The 26,706-nt window shown below is 42.0% G+C and overlaps 1 protein-coding gene across 4 annotated transcripts in view; it reads left to right on the forward strand.

Moving 5' to 3' along the window:
- The window catches only part of LOC141113856 (cholesterol transporter ABCA5-like), a 99,923-nt gene that overhangs the window by 25,383 nt on the left and 47,834 nt on the right, over positions 1-26,706 (forward strand). For all 4 annotated transcript variants that reach the window (XM_073607186.1, XM_073607183.1, XM_073607184.1 and 1 more), the window contains 16 exons: positions 1,799-2,025; positions 2,286-2,424; positions 4,929-5,114; positions 5,506-5,653; positions 5,938-6,103; positions 7,844-7,902; positions 9,312-9,422; positions 9,843-10,018; positions 10,111-10,230; positions 11,086-11,224; positions 11,629-11,719; positions 13,112-13,251; positions 13,529-13,648; positions 14,749-14,944; positions 16,368-16,534; positions 17,774-17,904. In XM_073607186.1, the coding sequence (XP_073463287.1) occupies positions 1,799-2,025; positions 2,286-2,424; positions 4,929-5,114; positions 5,506-5,653; positions 5,938-6,103; positions 7,844-7,902; positions 9,312-9,422; positions 9,843-10,018; positions 10,111-10,230; positions 11,086-11,224; positions 11,629-11,719; positions 13,112-13,251; positions 13,529-13,648; positions 14,749-14,944; positions 16,368-16,534; positions 17,774-17,904 (2,316 nt within the window). The remainder of the gene's footprint in view (positions 1-1,798; positions 2,026-2,285; positions 2,425-4,928; positions 5,115-5,505; positions 5,654-5,937; positions 6,104-7,843; positions 7,903-9,311; positions 9,423-9,842; positions 10,019-10,110; positions 10,231-11,085; positions 11,225-11,628; positions 11,720-13,111; positions 13,252-13,528; positions 13,649-14,748; positions 14,945-16,367; positions 16,535-17,773; positions 17,905-26,706) is intronic.

The following is a 26,706-nucleotide window of genomic DNA, read 5'->3' on the forward strand; positions in this document are numbered from 1 at the left end:
TCTGTGAACAGCAATTTTCATGTCTTGCCACAGATTCTCAATGTGATTTAGGTCTGGACTGTGACTGGGCCATTCTAACACATGAATATCCTTTGATCTAAACCATTTCATTGTAGCTCTGGCTGGATGTTTCGGGTCGTTGTCCTGCTGGAAGGTGAACCTCCCCCCAGTCTCAAGTCTTTTGCAGACTCTAACAGGTTTTCTTCTAAGATTGTCCTGTATTTGGCTCCATCCATCTTCCCATCAACTCTGACCAGCTTCCCTGTCCCTGCTGAAGAAAAGCATCTCCACAACATGATGTTGCCACCACCATGTTTCACGGTGGGGATGGTGTGTTCAGGGTGATGTGCAGTGTTAGTTTTCCCCCACACATAGCATTTTGCTTTTAGGCCAAAAAGTTGAATTTTGGTCTCATCTGACTAGAGCACCTTCTTCCACATGTTTTCTGTGTCCTCCACATGGCTTCTCGCAAACTACAAACAGGAATTCTTATGACTTTCTTTCACCAATGTCTTTCTTCTTGTCACTCTTCCATAAAGGGCAGATTTGTGGAGAACACAACTAATAGTTGTCCTGTGGACAGATTCTCCCACCTGAGCTGTGGATCTCTGCAGCTCCTCCAGAGTTACCATGGACCTCTTGGCTCTTCTCTGATGAATGTTCTCCTTGCTCGGCCGGTCAGTTTAGGTGGACGGCCATGTCTTGGTAGGTTTGCAGTTGTGCCATACTCTTTCCATTTTCCGATGAATGATTGAACAGAGCTCCGTGAGATGTTCAAAGCTTGGGAGATTTTTTTTATAACCTAACTCTGCTTTAGGCTGGGTTCACACCGCAGCACGGAGTGGCTCACAGCAGGGGTCCAGTGTGTCCCCATTCACCGTTTCAGGTCTGATTTCAGTACAAATTTTGGGCTGAATTCGGACCTGAAACAGATCAGAAGACACCCAGGACTCCTGTGCAATTCGCACCGGAGCCGCTCCTGTGTGAATCAGCTACATAGAGAGCCGGTCACAATCTACTGACATGCGAATTGGATGCGGGGAAACCCGCATTCAATTCGCAAAAGTGTGAACCCAGCCTTAAACTTCTACACAACTTTATCCCTGTCCTGTCTGGTGTGTTCCTTGGCCTTCATGAGGCTGTTTGTTCACTACGGTTCTCTAACAAACCTCTGAGGGCTTCACAGAACAGCTGTATTTATGCTGAGATTAAATTACACACAGGTGGACTCTATTTACTAATTAGGTGACTACTGAAGGCAATTGGTTACACTAGATTTTAGTTAGGGGTATCAGAGTAAAGGGGGCTGAATACAAATGCCCCCCACACTTTTCACATATTTATTTGTAAAAAATTTTGAAAACCATTTATCATTTTCCTTCCACTTCACAATTATGCGCCACTTTGTGTTGGTCTATCACATAAAATCCCAATAAAATACATTTACATTTTTTGGTTGTAACATGACAAAATGTTGAAAATTTCAAAGGGTATGAATACTTTTTCAGAGCTCCTCATTAATACGCCCCTACGTGTGCTGATAACCACTGTCACCGGGACAAAAATTGAATGTACATTAAATTCTTCCAATGAGAACACTTGTTCTAAGGAATGTCAAAAAAGGTGGGATTTACCTTTTTTGGGGGAGTTCTCGGGCTTTCCAAAAAAATTAAGTAGATATATTTTTGATCTGTTACTCCTTTTTCTTTTAACAGAAAAATAATATAAAAAAATATATAAACTTAAAAGTTGCCCAACCTTAAATACTGAAATAATCGGCACAAACAATATTTTGCAGAAGAACACCAAGCAGTCGCTGTGGGATGGTTTGGCGGCCACAGAGGTGGTGAAGATGAAATCTTTGGATAAAACAGAAAGGCCGGTTCTCTCCATGGGCACCATCATCTATGAATTGAGCATGTGCTTCGTCTCATTGTCCTATCTCATGACGCTGCAGATTGCCCGGGAGAGGAGGAAAACCAGAGAGCTGATGAGGATGATGGGACTGAAGGATCTGGCGTTTTGGTGAGTGGTGTTGGTTAACCCAAATAAGTATATTCTTGCTAGGGATTCTTTATGGAAGATAAATAGCTCAGGTAGGGTGCCAATAGTGTGGGAGGTGGGGCAGTGACACAGTGGTGGCGCTACTGACTTTGAAAAGTTCAGGAAGATCGGGGGGTCACAAGCATACCTGCCTTTCTGTTGGCAGATAAAATGGCCCCCATTGGTTCGAGATTTCCATTCTTTGAAGATCTCCAGTATGGTGTCATCATCTTGTATTTCAGGTTGTCTTGGGGGTTGCTGTACATCATCAGTGCCATCATCATCGCCACCCTCATGGCTCTGGTTGCCACCACTTATGTGTTTGTGCAAAGTTCCTTTGGCGTTATTTTTCTGCTCTTCAGCCTCTACGGCATTGCAACGGTAAGTCTGGATGATGTGTTTGAGTAAATGAAAGCCACATTTTTATTCCCCCTACTAGTTAGGTTGCTAGTAGTATTGAGGTAAATTTAGTTGTTGGCTCTTCTATAACCAGTGCAGTGAAGTTTAATTGCTTTTGGCTGTTTTGGGTTCTGCTGGTTGTAGGCTTGGCTGCTTCCCCCTGATTTTTGGTGGGTTCCAGAACTTAGTGGGTGGAAAGAAGCAGGCCCCTCAACTTGCATATTGAACAGCATCAGCCAATCCTGAGGTAGGAAGAATAAGCAGTATGTGGGTGAGGTGTGTAAAAATAGGCTGGGCCCTAGAACAGAAGGGTCCTTGTCCTGTGGGAGAAGACCCAGCCTGAGGGTTGTGGCCCTATTGTCACTTAGTGAAAGTTTGCAGGAGGGTACAGTGGCCCCAGCTCAATGAGAGCTTAGGGACCCGTGTCTGGTGATGCTGGGAGTAGTCTACAGAGGATCTTGTCTGGAGGCTCGCAGTACTGCAGGAAAGCATTCAAATACCCAGGGCACAGTGAGTACAGGCCTGAGCGAGATCCTAGAGACTGCCCTTGTTAACTCTTGGAGAGACTGCTTAAGGTTGTAGGCTCAGATTTGCTCCTTCCCATGTCATTTTGTTTAATATGTAAAACCTTTGATAAAGAAAATTGAAAACAGATTTGCTCCTTCATTTGAGTCCACTGAGGGGGTTCACCCTGAGGAGTCTGTCATAGTCAGAGAATGTCCTCCATTATACTTTTCACCAAATTTGGGTAGGGTAGTATGTGGATTGAACCTTGGGATACTCCAAATTTAGTATCCCAAGGCTCACCCCGCACCCTAGCCAAGTTTAGCTACAAAAAGACATGCAACCAATCACTAACATTTCATAGAAGCTTTAACTTGTCAATGTCTTTTCAAAAGTCATTTTCAAAATTCTCAATGAATAAAAATGATTTCGCGCAAAACACAAAAACTTACAAATGTATATAAAAATTCATATATATAGAAATCTTAATCCCATACGTGACCTGTATAATAGCATAAGTTCTGTCACCAAGTGTAAGTAAATAAACAACAACTGAAATGTAAAAATAAAATATATACAAATTAATCCAATAGTGAGATAGTGAAAATGAGTCACACAAGGTGGAAATGATGGCAGAGAAATGAAAGTTCAATGGCTAGGATGAATCTTCAGTACATATGGCATCTATAGTACTGGTATTCATAAAAATTCTTCCGTGCTTAAATTAGTAGAGATAATATCTGTGCATAATCCACGTGTATTCATGCTCACATTGCCCTTACCTTAAGGGGCTTAAATAAAAGCCCTGTACAAAGTGCTGCATGGTGGTGGAGATGGCTGTTCCAAATGTTGCCAGATGATGGTGGCTGACTTCAGCTGGATTGATATCCGTGATTGATCCTCACTGGATTGGACTCAGGATCCTGGACCTCGTGCCAAGAAGACAGAAGGGAAAACAAGGGGGCTTCCAATGGTGTAGTATAAGAAATCGGCTTTATTGAGATAAAAACGCACTATGCATACAGTGCATATTGTGAAATAGAGTAGGCGGCGAACCGCTGTCACCAGATGCGATACTTCCGGTACAACGTGTCAACAACCAGGGTCAAAGAGTGTCGACTACTGGGTGTGTCTGCTAGCTGTAGTTCCTACGCGTTACGTCACGTGACCTCGTGCCTTCCTCAGGGAGTACTATAGATGCCATATGTACTGAAGATTCATCCTAGCCATTGAACTTTCATTTCTCTGCCATCATTTCCACCTTGTGTCACTCATTTTCACTATTTCACCATTGGATTAATTTGTATATATTTTATTTTTACATTTCAGTTGTTGTTTACTTACTTACACTTGGTGACAGAACTTATGCGATTATACAGGTCACATATGGGATTAAGTTTTCTATATATATGAATTTTTATATACATTTGTAAGTTTTTGTGTTTTGCGCGAAATCATTTTTTTCATTGATTGCTTTGAGGTGGTTAGGTGTACACTTTAGATTTTGCAGCAGCACACGGACGATTTTCTCAACACACAGCAGTTTATGTGCCATTGTTTAGTAGCGCAGAGGTCCTTTCACGTTTATCATTTTCAAAATTCTGCCTAGAAGGTCATGGAACTTCCTATTAGGGTGTGACAACACTGTCTCAGTCTCCCTGCATTGTCACAAGGGATTCCAGTGGAGACTACAAGTGGACATGTCAATACACATTACACAGGCATAGTCAAGTGTTGTCACCATCAGGAAACCCTCTGAAACGCCACGCCGCCATCCCTGGAGTGCATGTAGACAGGAAGTGGCTGGAGATCTCCAGGGCTCAGAGCAAATTACATGTCATCTAGTTTACATCGCTAGGGTTTCATGAGGGATCCTTACCATATGGGGGGCATTATAGAAAGGGGGTATATGGAGGTAGTTTTCCTCTGCAGCTCCTTTTTTATGAACTGAATCCAACTTCATTGATCTTTTACACACTCAGGTCTGTTTTAACTGCATGTTGAGCGCCCTCTTCAGGAAGCACCGCCTGACAGCGATTCTGGGATTTTTCATCACTCTCTTCCTAGCCGCAATGGGCCTCCTTCCTCTGGTGAACGCCATACCCAAATCTCTGGAAGTTTTTCTGAGCATTTTCCACCCCTTCTCCTTCGCCATCGGGATAGTGGAGGTAATCATTTATTTTTGGGAGCTGTTTGTGGAGCTTACACAGGGCTGAGGAATATCGCCCCACCCCTAGTCAGGCACCAATCACCAAGCACCAGTGCAGTCATATGACAATAAGGGAGAGGAAGTGGTATGGTCAACAATACCTGGATCCTACTGATCTTCTTTATTTGGCAGCTGAATGGAACCAAGGAGGCATGAAGGAACGATTCTTCAGATTCTTCAGGGGCGGGCATTAATGTGAACCTGTTGTCCTGCACTGCATGGATAAAGCATTAGTTAGGTTTAAATACACTTCAAAAAGTATAGTCAAACACTTTGAAAGTGTATTTGGCATGGACTCTCATATTGTTGGTGTGAGATGTGCCCATAATATGGCTTCTCTGTGTTTTTAGAGCATGCACATGGAAAATGACCTTCAAGGGGCCTTCTTCTCAGACATCGGTGGTGACTCCTCCCACATACTCTCCAGCGCCATCTACCTGACTCTGGATTCAGTGCTTTATATCATTCTCACTCTCTATTTCGACAAGATTATTCCAGGTGATGCCAAATGGCTGATGTTTATTCTCATCATTTAGCGGTGGATCAAGGAGTTCCAATAACAAAATGTGTCAAGTGGAGCACAGGGGTGGGAATGTCAATTGTGTCCAAGCCTCAAACATAAGTATGGAAGCTATTGCACTGATTTGTCTTGGTCACTGTGATGTCTCTCTTATGATGTAATTATATACACGCTGGTCTAAAAGCCTCAACCAAAGTAACTCTAAAGCTGTCTTTATTTTATCCTCATGTCCTTAACCAGACTTGACTTATGTTCATGGCAGATAAACACGGAGTAAGACACAACCCGCTGTTCTGCCTGAGCCCTTCATTCTGGTCAAAGAAGAAGATGACCACTGTACCGCTAGGAGAAGGAGAGCACATAGAAGAGGACTCGGGGGACTATGCAGAAAAAGTTCCCATTGAGTTACTGGGAAAAGAAGCGATCAGGTATTGATGTTCCAGGTGAAGTCTCCACTTCTGTCCATTAAAGAATCACACCCAGTAAGCACCTTAAATTAAAGAGAGCCCAAGGCTTGTTGACACAGACCCCAAATATTATTTTTAACAATGATCCAGGATGGGGGCACGTTTTCATCGTAACATGATGTTATATACCGTATTTGAATTGCCATGGAAGCGACCATTATTACCCATTATACCTTGCCTTGAAAAAGTGTTCATACCCCCTTGAAATTTTACACAATTTGTCATGTTACAACCAAAAACGTAAATGTATTTGGAGTCACACAAGTGTGAACGGAGAAGCTTAGCCTTTTGCGAGCTGTGTTGTTACCCAAGATATGTGATTTGGCCATGCTAATAAGCATTCTGTTGATTCACGTGGAGCCGCTTTCTCAACCTTTTTCCCTCTAGGAAACTAGAAATAATTTTTTAGGCCTTGGTGAACCCCTGCTATAAATAATTCTTTGGTGGTCATTGGAAAGAATGCTCAACACCGGTGGTCAGATTTGCAAAACAGAGCTAAAAGATCATTGGGGCCATGGTTCTGGTTCAGTTGAGTGGTGTTGGCTCTGAAACTATGCAGGCACCATCAGTTGGGAGGTCAACCAACGAATTCTCAAGGAACCTCTGAAAACCTGTGGAGAAACTCTGGTTTAGATTAGTTTATGTAAAATGTTCATTTTAGTATTGGGAACTGTAGCGAAACTTCCCACACTCCGCTTGAGTGCTTTCGTCATATACCGCTTCCTCCCAGTATGAATATAGATATCAAATATTCCAACTGCTCCCAACAACAAAACGAGACAATACTCATTGGTTGCTGAACATGGACTGTTTATTAGAACAAGAATACAGTCTTATATACAGTTGAAGAGGAGGTTCTCCCCTCCTGCTCATATTACTCTAACAATACACATGTAAACAGAAACCTAATTAACATGAGCTAGTTATCTAATCATTTACCCAGACTTGGTGACTCAGAGATATGACCTTTCAGGGTAGACTTGCCGCCTCCTGACTCAACTTACAATACACATAAGTATAAACACATCCCCCAATAGTTTTCTAGGAGACAAAGGTGTGTTAATGAGCACAATAAACTATTGGGTGAAAGACCCAGGCTTTCCAGATCTCATTAATCAGCATTTCTTTCACATACATCTGCCCACTGAGTCCCAAGCTGGCAAAAACGATCATGGCCTCCTCAATAATGTCCTTTTGCATTACATAACAGAATATTTTCCTAAATGCTTGTAGCTCAAATGCTGAAGCCCATAGTCGGTAGGCAAGAGGCTACCATTCAGTTCCCTCCAAAAGCCTCTGTCCTGAGTGAGTCTGTCACAAGAACTAGCTCTATATGGTGGTTTTGGCCCTGAAACTATGGAGGCACCATCAGCTGGGAGGTCAACCAGCCACAGCTCAAGGAACCCCTAGAAATCTCTGGAGGAACCCTGGTTGAGAATGGTTGGTGTAAATTGTGAATTTTAGTATCGGGAGCTAGCTCTGTAGAGTGGTGTTGGCTCTGGAAGTATGGAGGCACCAACAGTGGTCAACTAATGACTGGAAGTATGGAAGTCAACCAATGACTGCTCTAGAAACCTCTGGAGGAACCCTAGTTGAGAATGGTTGATGTAATATATGAATTTTTGTATCAGGTCAAAGAACATGTTCTTGGACTGGTTTTATGTAATTTCCTCTAAATCATCATCTTCTCCCTTCATACAGGATAAGTAATGTCAAGAAAATGTACAGCGGCAAGGACAAGACGACAGAGGCGCTACGAGGTGATCCAATTTCTAAAATGTTCACTTCTCTTGTCTGTAATACGGATTACTTTCTAAAGAATGGATACATATGAGGATCTTTTTTTCCACAATCCTGGAAAGAAATTATTTCACGTTAGAGATGTGCACAACAGAGAAAGATTTGTGTGTTAAGTTAATTAGTTTGTTTCCTCATATTCATAATAGTTGGAATGGTTCGTTTTCAGAATTTGTTTTGTATATTCCCATTTGTTTTGTATGTTCGTTATTTTCAAATCGATTCGAAATGAACTTGAAAATGAATTTGAAATGGAACATATTGTAATAAATACAAAAAGATTTAAAAGTGAAAAAAGATGATGATTCCTACTTAGGCTGCTTTATAGAACAGAATTGAAAAGAATAGATTACAATAGAATAGAAAATAATAGAATATTTTATTATGTGTACTTCTATTTTTTTTCTATTCTATTCTAATTTATTCTTTTCTATTCTATCCTTTTATTTTCTGTTCTATTTTAATCTATTCTTTTCTATTCTGTTGTATTCTATTATTTTCTTTTCTATAAAACGGCCTAAGTAGGAATAATCATCTTATTTCTATTTTATACCTTATTGTATTTATTGCAATATGTCTCCATATTGAATTCAAATAAATTTTTTCATTCGAATTTGGATAATTAGTTTATAATTCATTTAATAACGTTTTTAATTTATTTTGGATTTATTGAAATTTGTTATTACTGTGATTCCTTAACTCTGAATGTTGTGAAGCTGAATTCTTCTTAATATACATTTCCCTTCATTTAAGGCAGAGGATAGGCTGTCTGTCCTGAGGAATTCCTATGTAGAAGACAGTGGGCATACAAACATTCACAGCCAATACCTAATTTTAATGAACACGCCGTATATAATAATTAAAAAGATTAAGGGGTGTATTTATAAAAATACAAAAATAAAAAATTCTGTATGAACATCTCAAGCATTCTCTCAGCTGTCACGAATAATCCCCATATATTGACAAAGGTGTTTATTCTTATAATCGCCAGCTCCATCTAGTGGCCATGATGTGATATTTCCATGACTGAGGTTTTACAGAAAAATACTGCATTGTAGCCAGTAGATGGAGCTGATGATCATTGGAAACACACATATTAGGCAAATTATGGGGACTATCTGTTATAGCTGTAAGAAAGCTTAAGATATTTTTTTATTTTTATTTTTTTATAAATAGAACCTTTTAAGGGCAAGGAGACCTGAAAAGTTCCAGAAAGTTGGGAAAGGATAAGTATACTTTACACAAAAAGGATGACTGTCCTTTTTTTTTAAAGAGACTCAATGTTGCATTCCACATTTTTTTTGTTTCTGATGGAAGGATAATCCCATATTGTGTAGCCGTGCATTGATCACTGAAAGGTTTTACCCCCCAGGTCTGAGTCTGGACATCTATGAGGGACAGATCACAGCATTACTCGGTCACAGCGGAGCTGGAAAAACAACATTACTGAATATACTCTGTGGGATGGGCAGAGCCACTGGTGGTGAGTTTTTCCGCTCGTAAAAATAGATAGGCATATAAAAAAGAGATAGGCATGACCTCTACAGTCTGCATCCAGGGCTGAATGTAAACACTGCAGGGCACATTTGCTAGTGTAAATGTGGCCTAACATTAAAAAAGCTGACCAAAATCCAATACAGTTTCCATCTCTCTACTTATATTGAGCTTCAAAGAGCCCTCTGACAACACTGTGCTAATACCACATCTAGAAACATCTGAGAAGTGGACACCATACTGCTGTTGAACAGAACAAGCAACTGTGTCATTATCTTACTGTGCATTATTGGTACATGACTTCTAATCTTCTGATAGGACCATAACCAACCCCTGAAATACAGATGAAGGCTCAAATATACATTTTTGGGTGGAGATGACCTTTAACATCATTTTGTCCTCATTGTAGGGTCTGCCAACATCTATGGCCATCTTCTATCAGACCTCAGTCTTCGTCAGGAGATCCAGAGAAAGATCGGCTTTTGTCCGCAGATCGATATCAACTTTGAGCTTCTAACGGTGAAGGAGAACTTGGAAGTTTTTGCTCAGATTAAAGGTGTTCCTAGAAGTAAAGTGAAATCCGAGGTACAAACCAATGCGGATGTGCATATATACATCAACAATAGACATCTGCGAATGGAAGGTTTGAATTTTTGCTGATCAGATTTATTTTATAGGTAGAAAAGGTCCTTTCTGACCTGGACATAGAGAACATTGAAGACCTGAAAGCCAATAAACTAAGTGGAGGTCAGAGGAGGAAGCTGACCCTGGCGATTGCACTATTAGGAGACCCCAAGGTAATCTTTTCCATTTTCTAGTATTTTTTGGCTTTCATTGCAAAAAAAAACATTTGTAAGAACCAGCATGGAGCATTAAGGACACAGCCATTTTCTTAAAGTGGATTTAAACCTGTGAAATGACTGGGTAGATGGAAGGGTTTACAACCACTTTAAATCTTATTTTTAAGGGTTTTTCCTACCCATTTTTATTAAAACAAAGCTCAAGTGTCACATAAGGGCTACTCACACAGGGTTTTTTAGCATTCATCTTCCACCAAAGAAGGGATCTCCTGGAAAGGGATCTCCTTTGTCTGCTGGGGTGGAGCCCTGAGCAGTAGTCACATCTATAAGGACAGACCTTCACACACCTAGGCTGCTGGTGGACCCATGTTGGGAGCTTCATCCTTTTCAAGTATCTACGAAGCCTCTGGGCTCCAGGATCCAAACCGAGTATTACCAATCTCTGAAGAAACGTAAAATCCAGTTTCCCTTTTATGACATAAGGACCCTGGAGTGCTTCAACCTGCCTGGGTGAAAACCATGGGGATAAAAAACCCTTTTCACACCATGGCACCACACTTTTTTTATACATGGTAAATCTAACATCTTACAATTTAAGGATCCTCATTTCTCTAAAATTGTGGAGGACATGGATGAGTATTAAATTATTTATATATATATATATATATATATATATATATATATATATATATATATATATATATATATATATATATATATATATATATATATATATATATATATGAAGTAAACATAATTTATGGCTTTGACTGAAGTTCTCTTTTAATCGCTAGTATGCAACACAAATCTTTACAAACATCTCTTCTATTTTTAAAACTGCCCTCCTTTTAGATTCTGTTGCTGGATGAACCGACGGCTGGTCTTGACCCCTTCTCCAGGCACCGTGTATGGTCTGTTCTCAAAGAGCGCAAAGTTGGCCACGTCACCTTATTCAGTACACAGTTCATGGACGAAGCCGACATCCTTGCAGGTGCTTTAAGGTTTTGGTGTCCACCTTTCTGGTGTAATTTAAACCCTTAGGGCCCTTGAGAAATATTTATTTTAAAAATATACTGAAGATTACTCATGTCCCTTTTTTTAGCCCAATAAATAGTCCGTGCCAAAATATTCTGAAGCCAATCAGCATGGTTGTATCTGCTGTAAAAGTTCACATAACCAAGCATTTTTCCTTTAAATTTGTGACCTTATCTATCATTTGGGCTATTTAGGGCTACAGCAAAGGTTGGCTTTTCAAAGACCAATCTCTGTAACCAGATACAGCATCCAATTTAGTTTATCCCAACTCTCAGACTTGATTGTCATGTCATACAAAATGTTTTAACTTGTTGGAAATTCTTATACATGTCTGACCTTTATATTTTAATTTGGTTCCAGACCGTAAGGCTGTGCTCTCCAACGGGAGGCTGAAATGCGTTGGTAGCTCTTTTTTCCTAAAGCAAAAATGGGGCATTGGCTATCACTTGAGGTGAGCATGGAGATCCAAACCTGCATGTCATGCTTTGAGACTGGCAGAAGATGTAGTTGGTGCACTAAGTATAGTATACATCTCTAACATTTAGTCTGAGGAGCAAACACAAAGAGTCTCATACCTGAACCTTCAAGGAAGGGTTAGGATTCACCAAACAACTCTTCTAACATCTAGACCAGGTATTTCCAAACTACAGCCCTCCAGCTGTTTGTGGAACTACACATCCCATGGAACATTGTAAAACTCTGACATTTACAGACATGACTAGGCATGATGGGAATTGTAGTTCCTGAACAACTGGAGAGCAATAGTTTGAAGACCCCTGATCTCGACTGTGGGTCTTATGCAAAGGGCTTCATACCTAAACTACATGGAAGGGTTAGGATTCACTAACAACTCCTCTAACATCTAGATTATGGTGCCAACACAATGGGTCCCATACCTGAACGAAAGATTAAGATTCACCAAACAACTCATCTTAACATCTAGACTGTGGTGCAAATACAAAGGGCCTCATATTTGAAATTTCAAGGAAGGGTTAAGGTTCACCAGACAAATCATCTAGCATCTAGACGCTTTCTAGCATCTTTGGCGCTTTCACAAAAGGCTTCATAGCTAAACTACATGGAAGGGCTAGGATTTACTAAACAACTCCTCTAACATCTAGGCTGTGGTGCCAACACAAAGGGTCTCATATCTTCACCTTCAATGAAGAGTTAGGATTCACTAAACAACTCCTCTATTATCTACTGTCGTGTCAGCACAAAGGGCTTCCTACAGGAACCCACATGGAAGGGTTAGGATTCACTAAACAACTCCTCGAACATCTAGACTGTGGTGCTAACACAAAAGTCCCACTACCGGAACCTTCAAGGAAGAGTTAGGATTCACCAAACAACTCCTCCACTATCTAGACTGTGGTGCTAACGCAAAGAGCCACATACTTGAACCATAAAGGAAGGGTTAGGATCCACAAAACTACTCCTCTTAACATCTCTAGACTGTGGTGCAAAAAAAAAACCTCATACCTGAACAACCAAGGAAGCTTTAGTTGCCTGGAGTCACCAGGTCTCATACTACTCTACAAGAATAGGGAACTAAGCCTAGTTGGGTTTATGAAAATGCAGAAATTTCTATGCTGTGGGTCAATGTGGCAAATACAGAGAAAATAAACGTTTGGTCATTTCAGTATAGACTACCCATCCACTATTGTGTCATTAAACCGTAATCTCTGGTATAGCACGTGGACCTTTTTAGGACTAAGTCTGACATTTGCAGCTTCAAAGGAATATAAGGGAGATCCATATGAAGGATCAATGTACCTCAAAAGCTGGAAAGTGTTTTGGAGATTAATTTTGACTGATAACTTTGTTTTTTTTGGGTAACCAGGATGCAGGTGACCCCATCATGCGACACAGAGGCCATCACATCCCTCATAAAGCAGCACGTCTCCAGTGCCAAACTCAGCACACATAATGTGGAGGATTTGACGTTCACCCTGCCATTCCCGAACATGGATGCCTTCCCTGGTACGGGGATCATGTCATAGTCTGGGGGGGCATAAAATGGAAGTATACATTCATTTGTAGTGGATTCAGAAAATAACAGGCAAAGGAAGCAGAGAGTGCACAGACCAGGAGCATCGAGCTAAGGGTACCGCAAAGTTCCTGCCATATTTATATGATCCCTAAGTCAGAAAAGACAGCATGGAGATACATGTAATTCATTGATTACACTAACCTCCTACTGTCCTTTCCACTTCTATATCCTGAAGTTCTCCTTTAACACTGAACTGTTTTATTACAGCTCTGTTCTCTGACCTGGAGGGACATGTGGGCCAAAACATTGTAAGCTACGGCGTCTCTATTACTACGCTGGATGATGTGTTCCTGAAATTGGAAGGAGAGGCCGAGATCGAAAAAGGAGGTGGGTGACGTTTTTATGTTTTTATAATCTGGCAGTTCTAATGTCTAAAATTCTGCAAACTTTTACTAATTTTTAAATGCGGTGGCTGCCCCTACTTTACCAACTCACAAAATAGATGCCAAATCTGGGAGCCAGGGCCTTTAAAAAGGATCCGCCTGACCCAAGATGGCTGTTATAGCCACATTGAATGGCAGCATCCAATGGGATAGCTTCCCTAGTGACCCAGGAAACCATAGAGGGATCATGTTCTACTTGACCTCCTCTCCAACTGCAATGTCACTGCAGAAGAGTACCACCTGCAGTAGAGAAATAGAGAAAATAGACTGCATCTGCCTACACCCCCCCACCCCCCTTAACAGTTGTCCTCCTTGGCATCAACATAAAGTGGAAACAACAATAACAATGGTGATAAAAGCACAATCAAAATATGGGTAGGCAGAACAATAAACAACTCAAACAACTGTGGAGCAGAGCTGCCCGCAGTTTGACTGCAAAGAGTGCTGGCTCTCTTGATTCCCCATAGAGTCACTTGGCAAAGGCTCAACTGCAGGCAGTAACTCAGGGGGGCTCAAGTTACAAGGGACCAGGCATGTCTTCTATTTTCTCTTCACCTGAGCCCAAGGTTAAATCTTCGAATGAGTCAGTACAATCTGTGGTACTGGGTGGTGTGGGTGGGCATTCCTGGCTCCCAACTCCAACGTTGCCAGGCTCAGGACTGTGAGAGGCCAAAGACTTAAGCACCACCTGCAGTAGAGAAAGTAGACTGAACCTGCCTACACAATGTATATGAAGTTACCAGCTCACTGGATTTCTGGCAGGATGAACAGGATTTTGTTTGCACTTATCAAAAAAAAAAAAAAACACTTTCAATTGTATATTTAACAAACCAAAAAGAGCCAAGGAGTTCAGGTTTACATACTCTTTAACTACATTCCATGGCTAAGCTTGAGGTCAAAATTGCTACCAACATGGTAATAAGGACTATATTATCATGGTGATTAATGACAATGAAATATGCCACAACAAGGTCTTTGCAATTAAAGTTTTGCTGTCTATGTACAGCACACCAAATGTTTACTTTTCTCATCTTGAATGATCAGATTATGGCGTTTTTGCCCAAGAGCAAAATGAAGAAGAGGATCACTTCTCCTCGGAGCCGGAAGATTCTATCCTTCTGATGTCGGACTCCGGTACACCCACCATCAGTGGACTGGCATTGTGGAGACAGCAGGTGTTGGCCGTGGCGAGGATACGATACTTGAAAGTTATCCATGACATAAAAGGCTTTCGATCCATGTAGGTGTAATTGGTTTCTGTCGATCTCTGATATGGCGGGACCGGGGTATATTATAGAGAGTTATTCCATGTGTAAAATTCTGCTTATTTTAAAATGTACACAGAAGACCTGGCTTGCAATCGGCATCCTAACTCATTTCTATGGTTTTCAGTAGGGCTGAGGTCAGGGCTCTGTGTAGCACTCTCAGGTTCCTCCAAACCAAAATGGTCAAACCGTGTCTTTATGGAGCTGGTGGTGTATACAGAAGACCTCGTTCACATTTGGCATTCCAACTAATCCCAAAGGTGTTCAGTAGGATTGAGGTCAGGGCTTTGTGGTGGCCACTCATGGTTCTCCACACCAAATTGGTCACACCATGTCTTTATGGCACTGGTTTGTACACAGGGGCTCAGTCATGATGGAACAGAAAAGGGTCTTCCTCAAATTTTTACTACAAGGTTGGAAGAGCACAATTGTCTACAATGTCTTTGTATGATGAAGTAAGACTAGGACCTGTCACTAAGACACCTGAATGCCATCATTTGGAGAGGTGGCCCCATATAGTGTACTTTTCTCCTAAGATATACAGGGGGTTATTTACGAAAGGAAAATCCACTTTGCACTGCAAGTGCACTTGAAAGTGCACTGAAAGTCAACTCCATCACTGAAAGTGCAGTTGGAAGTAAAGTCGCTGTAGATCCGAGGGGGATATGCAAGTAAAGTAAAAAACTGCATTTTAGCTTGCACATGATTGGATGATAAAATCAGCAGAGCTTCCACTCATTTCAGATCTATGCCTGATGCCGCGTACACACGATTGGAAATTTGGCCAGCAAAAGACAGATGAGAGCTTTTGTTCAGAAAATGCTCCATTGGACTTTTCCTGGCCGAATTCCAGCCTGCAAAAGATTGTGAGCATGTTCTCAATTTTTCGGTCGGAAAAAGTTCCGATCGGAAATTCCGATCGTCTGTAGCAATTCCGACGCGCAAAATTCCTACGCATGCTCGGAAACAATTCGACGCATGCTCGGAAGCATTCAACTTCATTTTCTCTGCTCGTCGTAGTGTTGTATGTCACCGCGTTCTTGGCGGTCGAAAGTTCAGCGAACTTTTGTGTGACCGTGTGTATGCAGGGCAAGCTTGAGCGGAATTCTGTTGGAAACACCATCCAAGATTTTTCTGACGGAAAATCCGCTCGTGTGTACGTGGCATTAGATTGAGAGCGACTGCACTTTCAAGTGCACTTGCAGTGCAAAGTGGATTTGCCTTTCGTAAATAACTCCCACAGTATAATACTTTTGGATTATCTGATGGGTGGTGTTGATTGAAGTAGCAGGTTACTGCCAACCACACCTGTCAGATGCAAAATAGGAATGGAACTAGGAGATTGTGTGTAGTTGTCCTTAATCTAATATGCATGTAACACGCCTTCTTGAATTTCAGACTTCTTCTGCTGGTATTGTTCATGCTTCCCCTGGTTACCACCACCATACTGGTGAACAGTTTCCACTCCACAAACACCTGGGAACTGACTCCACAGCTTTACTTCCGAAGACCCGGAGATCGGGCCCACAGATATTACTCCAATCTTCTAATCGTCAACACCACCGGTACAAAACCAAAAGGGGCCATGATTTTCAGTTATCAGCACTCTAAGCTTAAATATTTAATTTGGTAAATCAAAAACATTCTCAGTCTTAAAGCAGAACTGAAGCAACAATTCCCAGAACATTTACTATAATGTCCAGGCATGTTCCACCTTATGGTGACTTAGATTGGCCTCCTCCAGCTATACATGGCCCATGCTCCACCTCGTCACTGCAATCTCCTTCTAGGCTTCTTATGGCCTGGCATCTTCTTTCTTCCACCATTAGTGTGTGTTGCAGTTACATCTTCCTGTCACCCAGCTCCATTTGCTTATAGATGTCGGAAATGTACACTGCTCTGTTCATGCACTACACACAAAGTACTAATAGACAGGAAAATTATTTTTTGGCGCAGAAGAAACATATAGGGGTTGGTTTACTAAAACTGGAGAGTGCAGAATATTGTTCAGCTCTGCATGGCAGCCAATCAGCTTCTACCTTCAGCTTGTTCAGTTAAGCTTTGACATAAAAAAAAAACTGGAAGCTGATTGGTTTCTATGCAAAGCTGCACCAGATTTTGCCCTCTCCAGTTTTAGTAAATCAACTCCATAAAGTCTCTACTCCTTGGAGTCTATTTATAAAAAGATCTCTGTGGAAATGCTTCAAGCGTTCTCACAACTGTCAAAGTTATTATTGTCAGCTCCATTTAGTGACTGTATTGCAGAATTTTCCTGAAATACCCCAATGAAGAAAATACTGCATTATGGCCACTAGATGGAGCTGACACTCCTAGGAAAGGACAGTGACTTCAAAAAGTATTCATACCCCTTGTACTTTTCCACATTTTGTCATGTTACAGCCAAAAAAGTAAATGTATTTTATTGGGAATTTATTTGATAGACCAACACAAAGTGGCACATAATTGTACAATAATACATTCACGTTTTTGGTTGTAACATGACAAAATGTGGAAAATTTCAAGGGGTATGAATACTTTTCCAAGGCTCTGTATATTACTCACATTATGGCAATTTGTGACAGATGTGTAAATACTTGAGGCATCCTCACAGCAAAAAAAATTAATAAATTGATCTATAGGCAAAAGACAATGTTACCAAAGAGTAAAAAAAATTTCCATCTGTAGGAGTCAACCCTACAACCACCTGAGAATGTTTTTACTATTAACCCATACATGTCACTAAGCTTTCTTTTAACTAAACCATAACCTTCCATAATGGTGACTTCCAGTATTTCTCCACATAGGTCTTTCCATTGAGAATCTTGTTCATGGTATAACGGCTCAAAATATTGCAGTGGATGTTCTGGATGGTCCGTATGATGAAAACACTACGGCCTACAATGGCGCTATAGAGATCACACGAGGCAACAACACGGTAATAAAACTTTCTTACAAACTAACATTTCTCCACCACTAAGGATGCTGAAAATAACCCAACAGGACATATTCCTGATCTATACAGCACGGACACATCACTGTGTAGACAGTAGGGATAAGCCCATGAACATAAGTTTGACTCGAACATCGGGTGTTCGCCCTTTCGCCGAACAGCGAATTTTATGGGGCCTTCGCAGCAAATTCGAGCGCTGCGGAATGCCCCATAATGTGGCCACTGCAAGATCGCAGTGCATTGCTGTATGATGATTGGCCAAAGCATGCACCTGACCTACATGCTTTGGCCAATCCCAGTGTTCTCTGCTAAGAGAGCCATATTTGCTCAAAGGCAGGGTGCCTTTGGCCAATCATGGCTCAGGGGGACTATGTCCATGCCTCACACTATATAAGGCTGCTTACACGGCGACCCTGTGTAGTGTTGTTGGCGTGGACGGAGAGATAGCATGATTTAGATTAAGCAGGAAGTTTATTCAGTTAGTGGCAGGGTATTTTATATATATATATATATATATATATATATATATATATATATATATATATATACAGTCAGTCTAGTATATATATATATATATATATATATATATATATATATATATATACCGTATTTATCGGCGTATAACACGCACTTTTTTCCCCTTAAAATCAGGGGAAAGTCGCAGGTGCGTGTTATACGCCGATCCCCTGCGATCCCGACCTGTCAAAATAACAAAATCGCCGACCGCGATTTGAAAATGGCGCCGCCGGCGCCGAAATACACAGAGCCGGTCCTCGGCTCTTTCCGGCGGCTCTCGTTTACTTTCGGTTTCACTCGTAGCCCCGAGCGGAGCTATCCGAGTAGGTTCGGATAGCTCCGCTCGGGGCTACGAGTGAAACCGAAAGTAAAGGAGAGCCGCCGGAAAGAGCCGAGGACCGGCTCTGTGTATTTCGGCGCCGGCGGCGCCATTTTCAAATCGCGGTCCGCGATTTTGAAGCCCAGCAAGCAGGGACAGGGGATCGAAGGCTGCACTGGGGCAAGGCTGCACTGGGGAAGGCTGCACTGGGACAAGGCTGCACTGGGGAAGGCTGCACTGAGAAGGCTGCACTGATATGGCTGCACTGACATGGCTGCACTGACATGGCTGCACTGGGGAAGGCTGCACTGACATGGCTGCACTGACAAGGCTGCACTGACAAGGCTGCACTGGGGAAGGCTGCACTGACATGGCTGCACTGAGAAGGCTGCAATGATGGGCATTTAAATGTAAGTTTTTTTCCCTTCAACTTCCCTCCTAAAAGTTTTTTTTTCCTTAAAATTCCCTCCTAAATTGGGGTGCGTGTTATACGCCGGTGCGTGTTATACGCCGATAAATACGGTATATACACTCTACAGTGCTTTCCGTGGTGTACTATTTCTAATATACTTGTGTATACTACGGTGTATTAGAATATATATATATTTATATATACATACAGTCTTATGTAGTAGAAACAGTACACCACGGTATGAACTGTAGATTTAGGCTACACTGGATACAGAGTATATATATCTATCTAGATAGATAGATAGATAGATAGATAGACAGATAGATATAGTCTTCTATCTATCTATACATAATAAATAAATATATATATATATATACCCTGCATCCAGTGTAACCTATATGTACAGTTCATTCCGTGGTGTACTATTTCCAATATACTTCAGGCAGGGTATTAAAATATATATATATGCAGTTGTTACTACTTTTCTGGTGGTTTACACAATACATTGCAGCCGTAGTGCAGTTGCTACTACTTTTCTGGTGGTGTACACAGTACACAATACAGTGTAGTGTGGTGTTGCAAAACAAAATATACATCATGTCCAGAAAGCCCCCAAGGAGAGGCAGACGCTCACAGGCCACTAAAAGAGGGCAAGCAGCCTCTGTGTCTACAGTCAACAGTGGTGGTCGTATACATGGTGCATCCTCTGCAGGTGGCCGTGGGGCACGCTTGTCCTTTTTTTCTGCTGCTAGGGCAGGGGCAGAAAAATTGGGTCTTTGGTGGTGGTGGTGGTGCCACAACACTGTAACCCCTCACAGATACTCTTGTTTGGCGCAGGAACGGGCCCTGCTGTGAAAAATTAGATCAAAAATTGTAATGTTAAACAGGAACAGAATAATTGGGCCTTAGGCAGTGGTGGTGGTGTCCTAAACCAAAAATATTGTTGGAAGCTAGCATCATCAAAATTGAGGAGGAATAGGATAGTCACTCAGCATAGGCAGTCTTCAAGGGATCCCACATCCATAGAAAAATCAATCAGTTACATCAGCATCAGGTGCTTGATAGCTGCTGATCCGAGACTGATTCATTTTTATAAATGTGAGCCTATCAACGGAGTCTGTGGACAGGTGCACTGCCACTAAGGTACAGCACATTCCACAAATTCAGGAAAGGGGGCAGAGTCTACCAGCTGAAAAGGCAGCAGTTGCAGTGCTAGCAATTTGGCCAAGCTAGCATTCAGATGCTGAGCATGTGGATGGCTGGGACCGAATTCCTTTTTTACGGTTTAGCAACTGGGGTAGGGAAATTTGCCTGCTAAAATCAGATGGTGGTGTACTGATAGAAAAGACACAATTTTGTTGCGCTGGGATCATGTAAAATTAAATCAGCAAGAAATTAATTAATGAATTGTGAAATATAAAAGCGGCTAACACAATATGCGAGGTTTCCACAGTAATTAGTATGGTAGATGGTGTAGCGCTAAAATAGAAACTAAATAATGAACTTTCAGTGCTTAGAATGAATTATATGACAACTTAATTTTAAAAGTCCATAAAGATCTGGAATAACAGTAAAAAATCTGGTGAAATCCGCTTTCCTCTTACCCTCAGGAAGATTACACAGGCATAGGTATTTTTCCAACAACCGCTCCTCAGCACTATGGGGGATAAAAGACTGCAGCTCCTTCACAGGTACCAGCAAGCCTAGATGCCTCTCAATGACAGATCCTCACCAGCATGGGATTGAATACAACAGTTCATCCACCACATGTAGTAACCCAGTAGAGAGAAGAAAAAACTTCAAAGTGCAGACATCCCAAACATTTTGTTTATTGAAAAGTTAAAAGTTGTTACACTCACATTTAAGTAGTTGATAACAGGCAAACGAACAGAAGAAACGTCCGGAGTTTCAAACCAAGAAAATGGCCGCTGCGTCCCAGCACACAAGTCGTGTCACACGTCACAGGCTCCCCCCCACGCGTTTTGTCATCACTGACGTAGTCAGGGGCGTGGCCGTACGTGTGTTGTGCTTGGTATATATAGGGGACAGCTTAACAATGGGCGGATTGGTCTCTGCAATCCAAATACAAGAAGCAGGAAGTTCCTATGCGCCCCAACGACCGGATGCAGTCATAGGAATAAACTGAAGGAACAGAACAGAGTATATATGTTCCGGATGCTGAAAACACATTACCAATAAATTTAAATACACATATGAGGATAAATACCATCGTAAGCCAGGACATTAGGTAATAAATCACTTAGTGATAGTCCAGGCTACGGAAGCATAAATCTTTTTAAATATTTAAATATTATAGCAACCGCACCAGGTTAACAAAACAAATAACATTATTTGAATAATCAACATCAGCATGATTAACCACTTGCCGACCAGCGCACTCCGATGTTCGTCAGCAGAATGGTACTGGTGGGCAAAAGGGCGTACAGGTACGTCCCCTTTAAGAAGCGGTCTCTCCTGCTCCTGCCGCGATCTCCGTGACCATGACCATGGGTCCCACGGACTCGATGTCCGCCGGGTGCCCGCGATCGTGTCATGGAGAGGAAGAACGGGGAGATGCTTTTGTAAACAAAGCATTTCCCTGTTCTGCCTAGTGACAGGACAGTGATCACAGCTCTCTGTCGTCGAGAGCAGTGATCGCTGTCCTGTGTGTTCAAGCCCAGCCCCGTCACAGTTAGAATCACTCCCTAGGACACACTTAACCCCTTCATTGCCCCATAGTGGTTAACCCCTTCACTGCCAGTGTCATTTACACAGTAATCAATGCATTTTTATAGCACTGATCGCTGTATAAATGACAATGGTCCCAAAATAGTGTCAAAAATGTCCGATGTGTCCGCCATAATGTCGCAGTCCCGAAAAAAATCGCAGATCGCGGCCATTACTAATAAAAAAAAATTAATAATAAAAATGCCATAAAACTATCCCCTATTTTGTAGACGCTATAAATTTTGCACAAACCAATATACGCTTATTGCGATTTTTTTTTTTACCAAAAATATGTCGAAAAATACATATCGGCCTAAACCAAGGAAAAAAATTTTTTTTTTTATATTTTCAGGGGATATTTATTATAGCAAAAAGTAAAAAATATTGCTTTTTTTTCAAAATTGTCGCTCTTTTTTTGTTTATAGCGCAAAAAATAAAAACCGCAGAGGCGATCAAATACCACCAAAAGGGAAAAAAAGGACTACAATTTTGTTTGGGTGCAGCGTCGCACTATCGCAAAAAATGTCAGTTAAAGAGGCGAGGTGACGAAACGCAAAAAATGGCCCGGTCATTCTGCAGCCAAATCCTTCGTGGCTGAAGTGGTTAAGTAAACCGTTTTTTAAAAATAAATATTTTTATAAAAATAAAAAGGGAAACAATTAAAACCTAATTAAAAACTCTAGAGGAGACATAACTAGGGCTCCATAACCTCACCACATCAATCAACTTTTATTGATGAAGGAGTTAACGTCCCACTCAATATTAATTCCATAGGGAGCATAGCACCTGACCTGATATATCCACTTGGTCTCTAAGCGTGATATTTTTCTGATCGTGTTACTACCTCTCCAATTGTTGTTAAATTTATCGATCCCAAGGAACACAGTACCTCTAGGGTCTCGATTGTGGCACAAATCACAATGTTTGGACAAACTGTGTTTCGGAAATCCTTTCTTTATATTGGCCACATGTTCGCTCAGCCTTATGTGAAGCATGCAAATCGTGCGGCCAATATATTGGAGCCCACATGGACATTGAACAACGTATACAACATTCTTTGATGTGCATGTGATAAAGGGCTTTATAGGGAACTGCTCACTGGTGGAGCTAGACTCAAAAGACTCAGTCTTTCTACATTTGTTAGTATTCATTTTGCATATAGGGCACTTCCTACAAGGGAAAAAACCTCCCATGTTTTGAAAAAAGGATAGTTTTTAGGAGGCTCAATAGCATTAGGTGCTATTTGTAGTCGCACCTACTCCGGTAGGTGAGGACCTAACACCCTGTCATTACGAAGTGCACCCCAATGTTTTTTCATGATTTGCTTCACTGAATAATGTTGGTTGGAGTAGGTGGCTAGGAGAGAAAACCTAAAAGAGTCATTACGGTCTTTTATCTTAGGTACCAAAAGGTCATCCCGAATTCTCTCGTCGGCAGCTCTTATAGCATCCTCTAACTCCAATGGTTGCTAGCCTTTCTCCCAAAACTTCATCTTTAACATTGAAGCCTCTTTGTGAAAGTCTTTCCTATTGGTACAGTTCTCTTAAGTCTTAAAAATCACCTTTTGGGTACTGATTTCAGCCAAGCAGCATGGTGACAACTATTGATATTTATGAATGAATTGCGATCAGTCTCCTTAAAAAAAGTGGATGGAATAATATTTCCATCCATAATTTTGATATTCAGGTCCAAAAAGTGAATTTCAGACTTACTGGTCTCATATTTCAGGACTATGCCTCTATCATTACAGTTAAGTTCGGTCATATAGGAATCAAGCAACTCCAAATTGCCCTCCAGTAGGAGGAGGATGTCGTCTATATATCGTCTCCACACGACTAATGCCCCGTACACACGGTCGGACTTTGTTCGGACATTCCGACAACAAAATCCTAGGATTTTTTCCAACGGATGTTGGCTCAAACTTGTCTTGCATACACACGGTCACACAAAGTTGTCGGAAAATCCGATCGTTTTAAACGCGGTGACGTAAAACATGTACGTCGGGACTATAAACGGGGCAGTGGCCAATAGCTTTCATCTCTTTATTTATTCTGAGCATGCGTGGCACTTTGTCCGTCGAATTTGTGTACACACGATCGGAATTTCCGACAACGGATTTTGTTGTCGGAAAATTTTATCTCCTGCTCTCCAACTTTGTGTGTCGGAAAATCCGATGGAAAATGTCCGATGGAGCCCACACACGGTCGGAATTTCCGACAACACGCTCCGATCGGACATTTTCCATCGGAAAATCCGACCGTGTGTACGGGGCATTACTCAGGTCTGGGGTTGTACCGCAGATTCCACCGCTCCACTACCCCCATTAAAATTAGGCCCTCCAAATGGCACCTCTTTACTTTGCCACTTGAATACATTTTTATTTTTATAATCCTCAAATTCCCTAAGGTATTTCTTTTTTTTCTTTACTTTTTGCTCTGTCTCCTCTTTTTCTAAATGTTTTTTTAAAACCTCTGACCTTTTATTATAATCATCATTATTTTTAAAAGGCACACATTTTTCACCAATTTGATAGCAGATTGGCTGCAAGTACTTGGGACACCTATTGCTATACCTTCCTTCCTCTCAGTGCAGGTTTTTGAGAGGACTGGAGGTATAGTGGGGTTGAAGATCCCAGATGAGGAGCAAGGAGAAGTCTGCCTTTTTCTTTGATGGGGGTCTTTTAAGTGCTGTTACTAACGGACTGCATGGGAGGTCGTCATATGTCTGGTCAAGCATGTGGTGCCCAAGTGGCTGCTGTTCTGGCCACGCTTGATCCGCTTCAGACATAGGTTGCAAACAGCTACAGTACAATCTGCTGCACACATGTCAAAAAAGACCCACACCAAGGAACTTTTCAAAATCAGCGGGGAGTCAGCAGCGCCCTCCACCTGCAGAGCTCTGCGGTGTGATGCAGTAGGGTGGCTGCCCTTAAGCTGCTCCCTAGAGGACATCCTTCCTCGTTGGAGTTGTGCCACCTCCTCCTCCTCCTGCTTTCTATCAGGCACCCAAGTAGAGTCAGTGACCTCATCATCCTCTCTCTCCTCGTCACTGGAGCAAACTTGGCACTATGCTGCAGCTGGGGGAACATGACTGCCAGTTTCTTGTCCTTCTTGGGCACCCACTCTCTCTAGGCCTAGGTTACTTCCTTCCTCAACCTGGGAACCAACATCGAAGCCTTCCAATCTTTGCGCATCCTCCAGCAGTATGTCCCCAACACTGTGGTCGAATAGTTCGGGGGACTCCTCCGTGCATGATGGTGGGGCTACGGAAGGCGTGACTGTGGACAAGGAGCCGGTGGAATAGTCCGCTTTGGCAGCTGCATTGGAAGGCAAACTACTCTGAGCCTGGGTGACAGAGGATGAGGATGGCTTTGTTATCCACTCCACCAACTCTTCTGCATGTTCTGGCTCAATAACACGGCCATCAGCAGAAAAAAAGGACAAGCGTGCCCCACGGCCACCTGCAGAGGATGCACCATGTCCATGACCAGCACTGTTGACTGTAGACACAGAGGCTGCTTGCCTTTTTTTAGTGGCCTGTGAGCGTCTGCCTCTCCTTGGTGGCCTTCCGGACATGATGTATATTTTGTTTTGTGACACCACACTACACTGTATTGTGTACTGTGTACACCACCAGAAAAGTAGTAGCAACTGCACTACGGCTGCACTGTATTGTAAATAAAATTTTTGATCTAATATTTCACAGCAGGGTCCATTCCAGCGCCCACCAAGAGTAGCTGTGAGGGCTTACAGTGTTGTGGCACCACCACCACCACCACCAAAGGCCCAATTTTTCTGTCCCTGTTTAACAGGGGCATGCAATTACAAACCATATCTGGTCAAACCAGTGGCGTAGCGTGGGTTGTCAGCACCCGGGGCAAGGCAAGTAATTTGCGCCCCCCTTAACCTGCGGACTTTTATCACTCCCCGAGTCCCTTCAAATACAATAGTACTGACCTACCTGATTCCTATACTGACCACTACACTAACCTACTTGATTTCAACACTGACCAACCTGATTCCTTTACTGACCATGACACACTACACGGACCACTATACTATACTGTCCACTACACTAACAACTACACTGACCACTATACTGTCCACTAGACTACACTGACCACTATACTGTCCACTACACTGACCACTATACTATACTGTCCACTACACTAAGAACTACACTGACCACTATACTGTCCACTAGACTACACTGACCACTATACTTTCCACTACACTGACCACTATACTATACTGTCCACTACACTAAGAACTACACTGACCACTATACTGTCCACTACACTACACTGACCACTATACTGTCCACTACACTGACCACTATACTACACTGACCACTATACTGTCCACTACACTACACTGACCACTATACTGTCCACTACACTGACCACTATACTGACCACTACACTGAGAACTACACTGTCCACTACACTATACTATACTGACCACTATACTACACTGAGAACTGCACTACAGTGACCATTACACTGTCCACTACACTACACTGACCACTATACTACACTGACCACTACACTAACCACTATACTGTCCACTATACTGACCACTATACTACACTGACCACTATACTATACACTCCACTACACTGTCCACTACACTATACTGACCACTACACTAACCACTATACTGTCCACTATACTGACCACTACACTATACTGTCCACTATACTGACCACTACACTGAGAACTACACTACACTGACCACTATACTGTCCACTACACTACACTGACCACTATACTACACTGTCCACTACACTACACTGACCACTACACTACACTGTC

This window comes from Aquarana catesbeiana, linkage group LG12 (assembly GCF_042186555.1).
Source record: "Aquarana catesbeiana isolate 2022-GZ linkage group LG12, ASM4218655v1, whole genome shotgun sequence".
Taxonomy (NCBI): domain Eukaryota; kingdom Metazoa; phylum Chordata; class Amphibia; order Anura; family Ranidae; genus Aquarana; species Aquarana catesbeiana.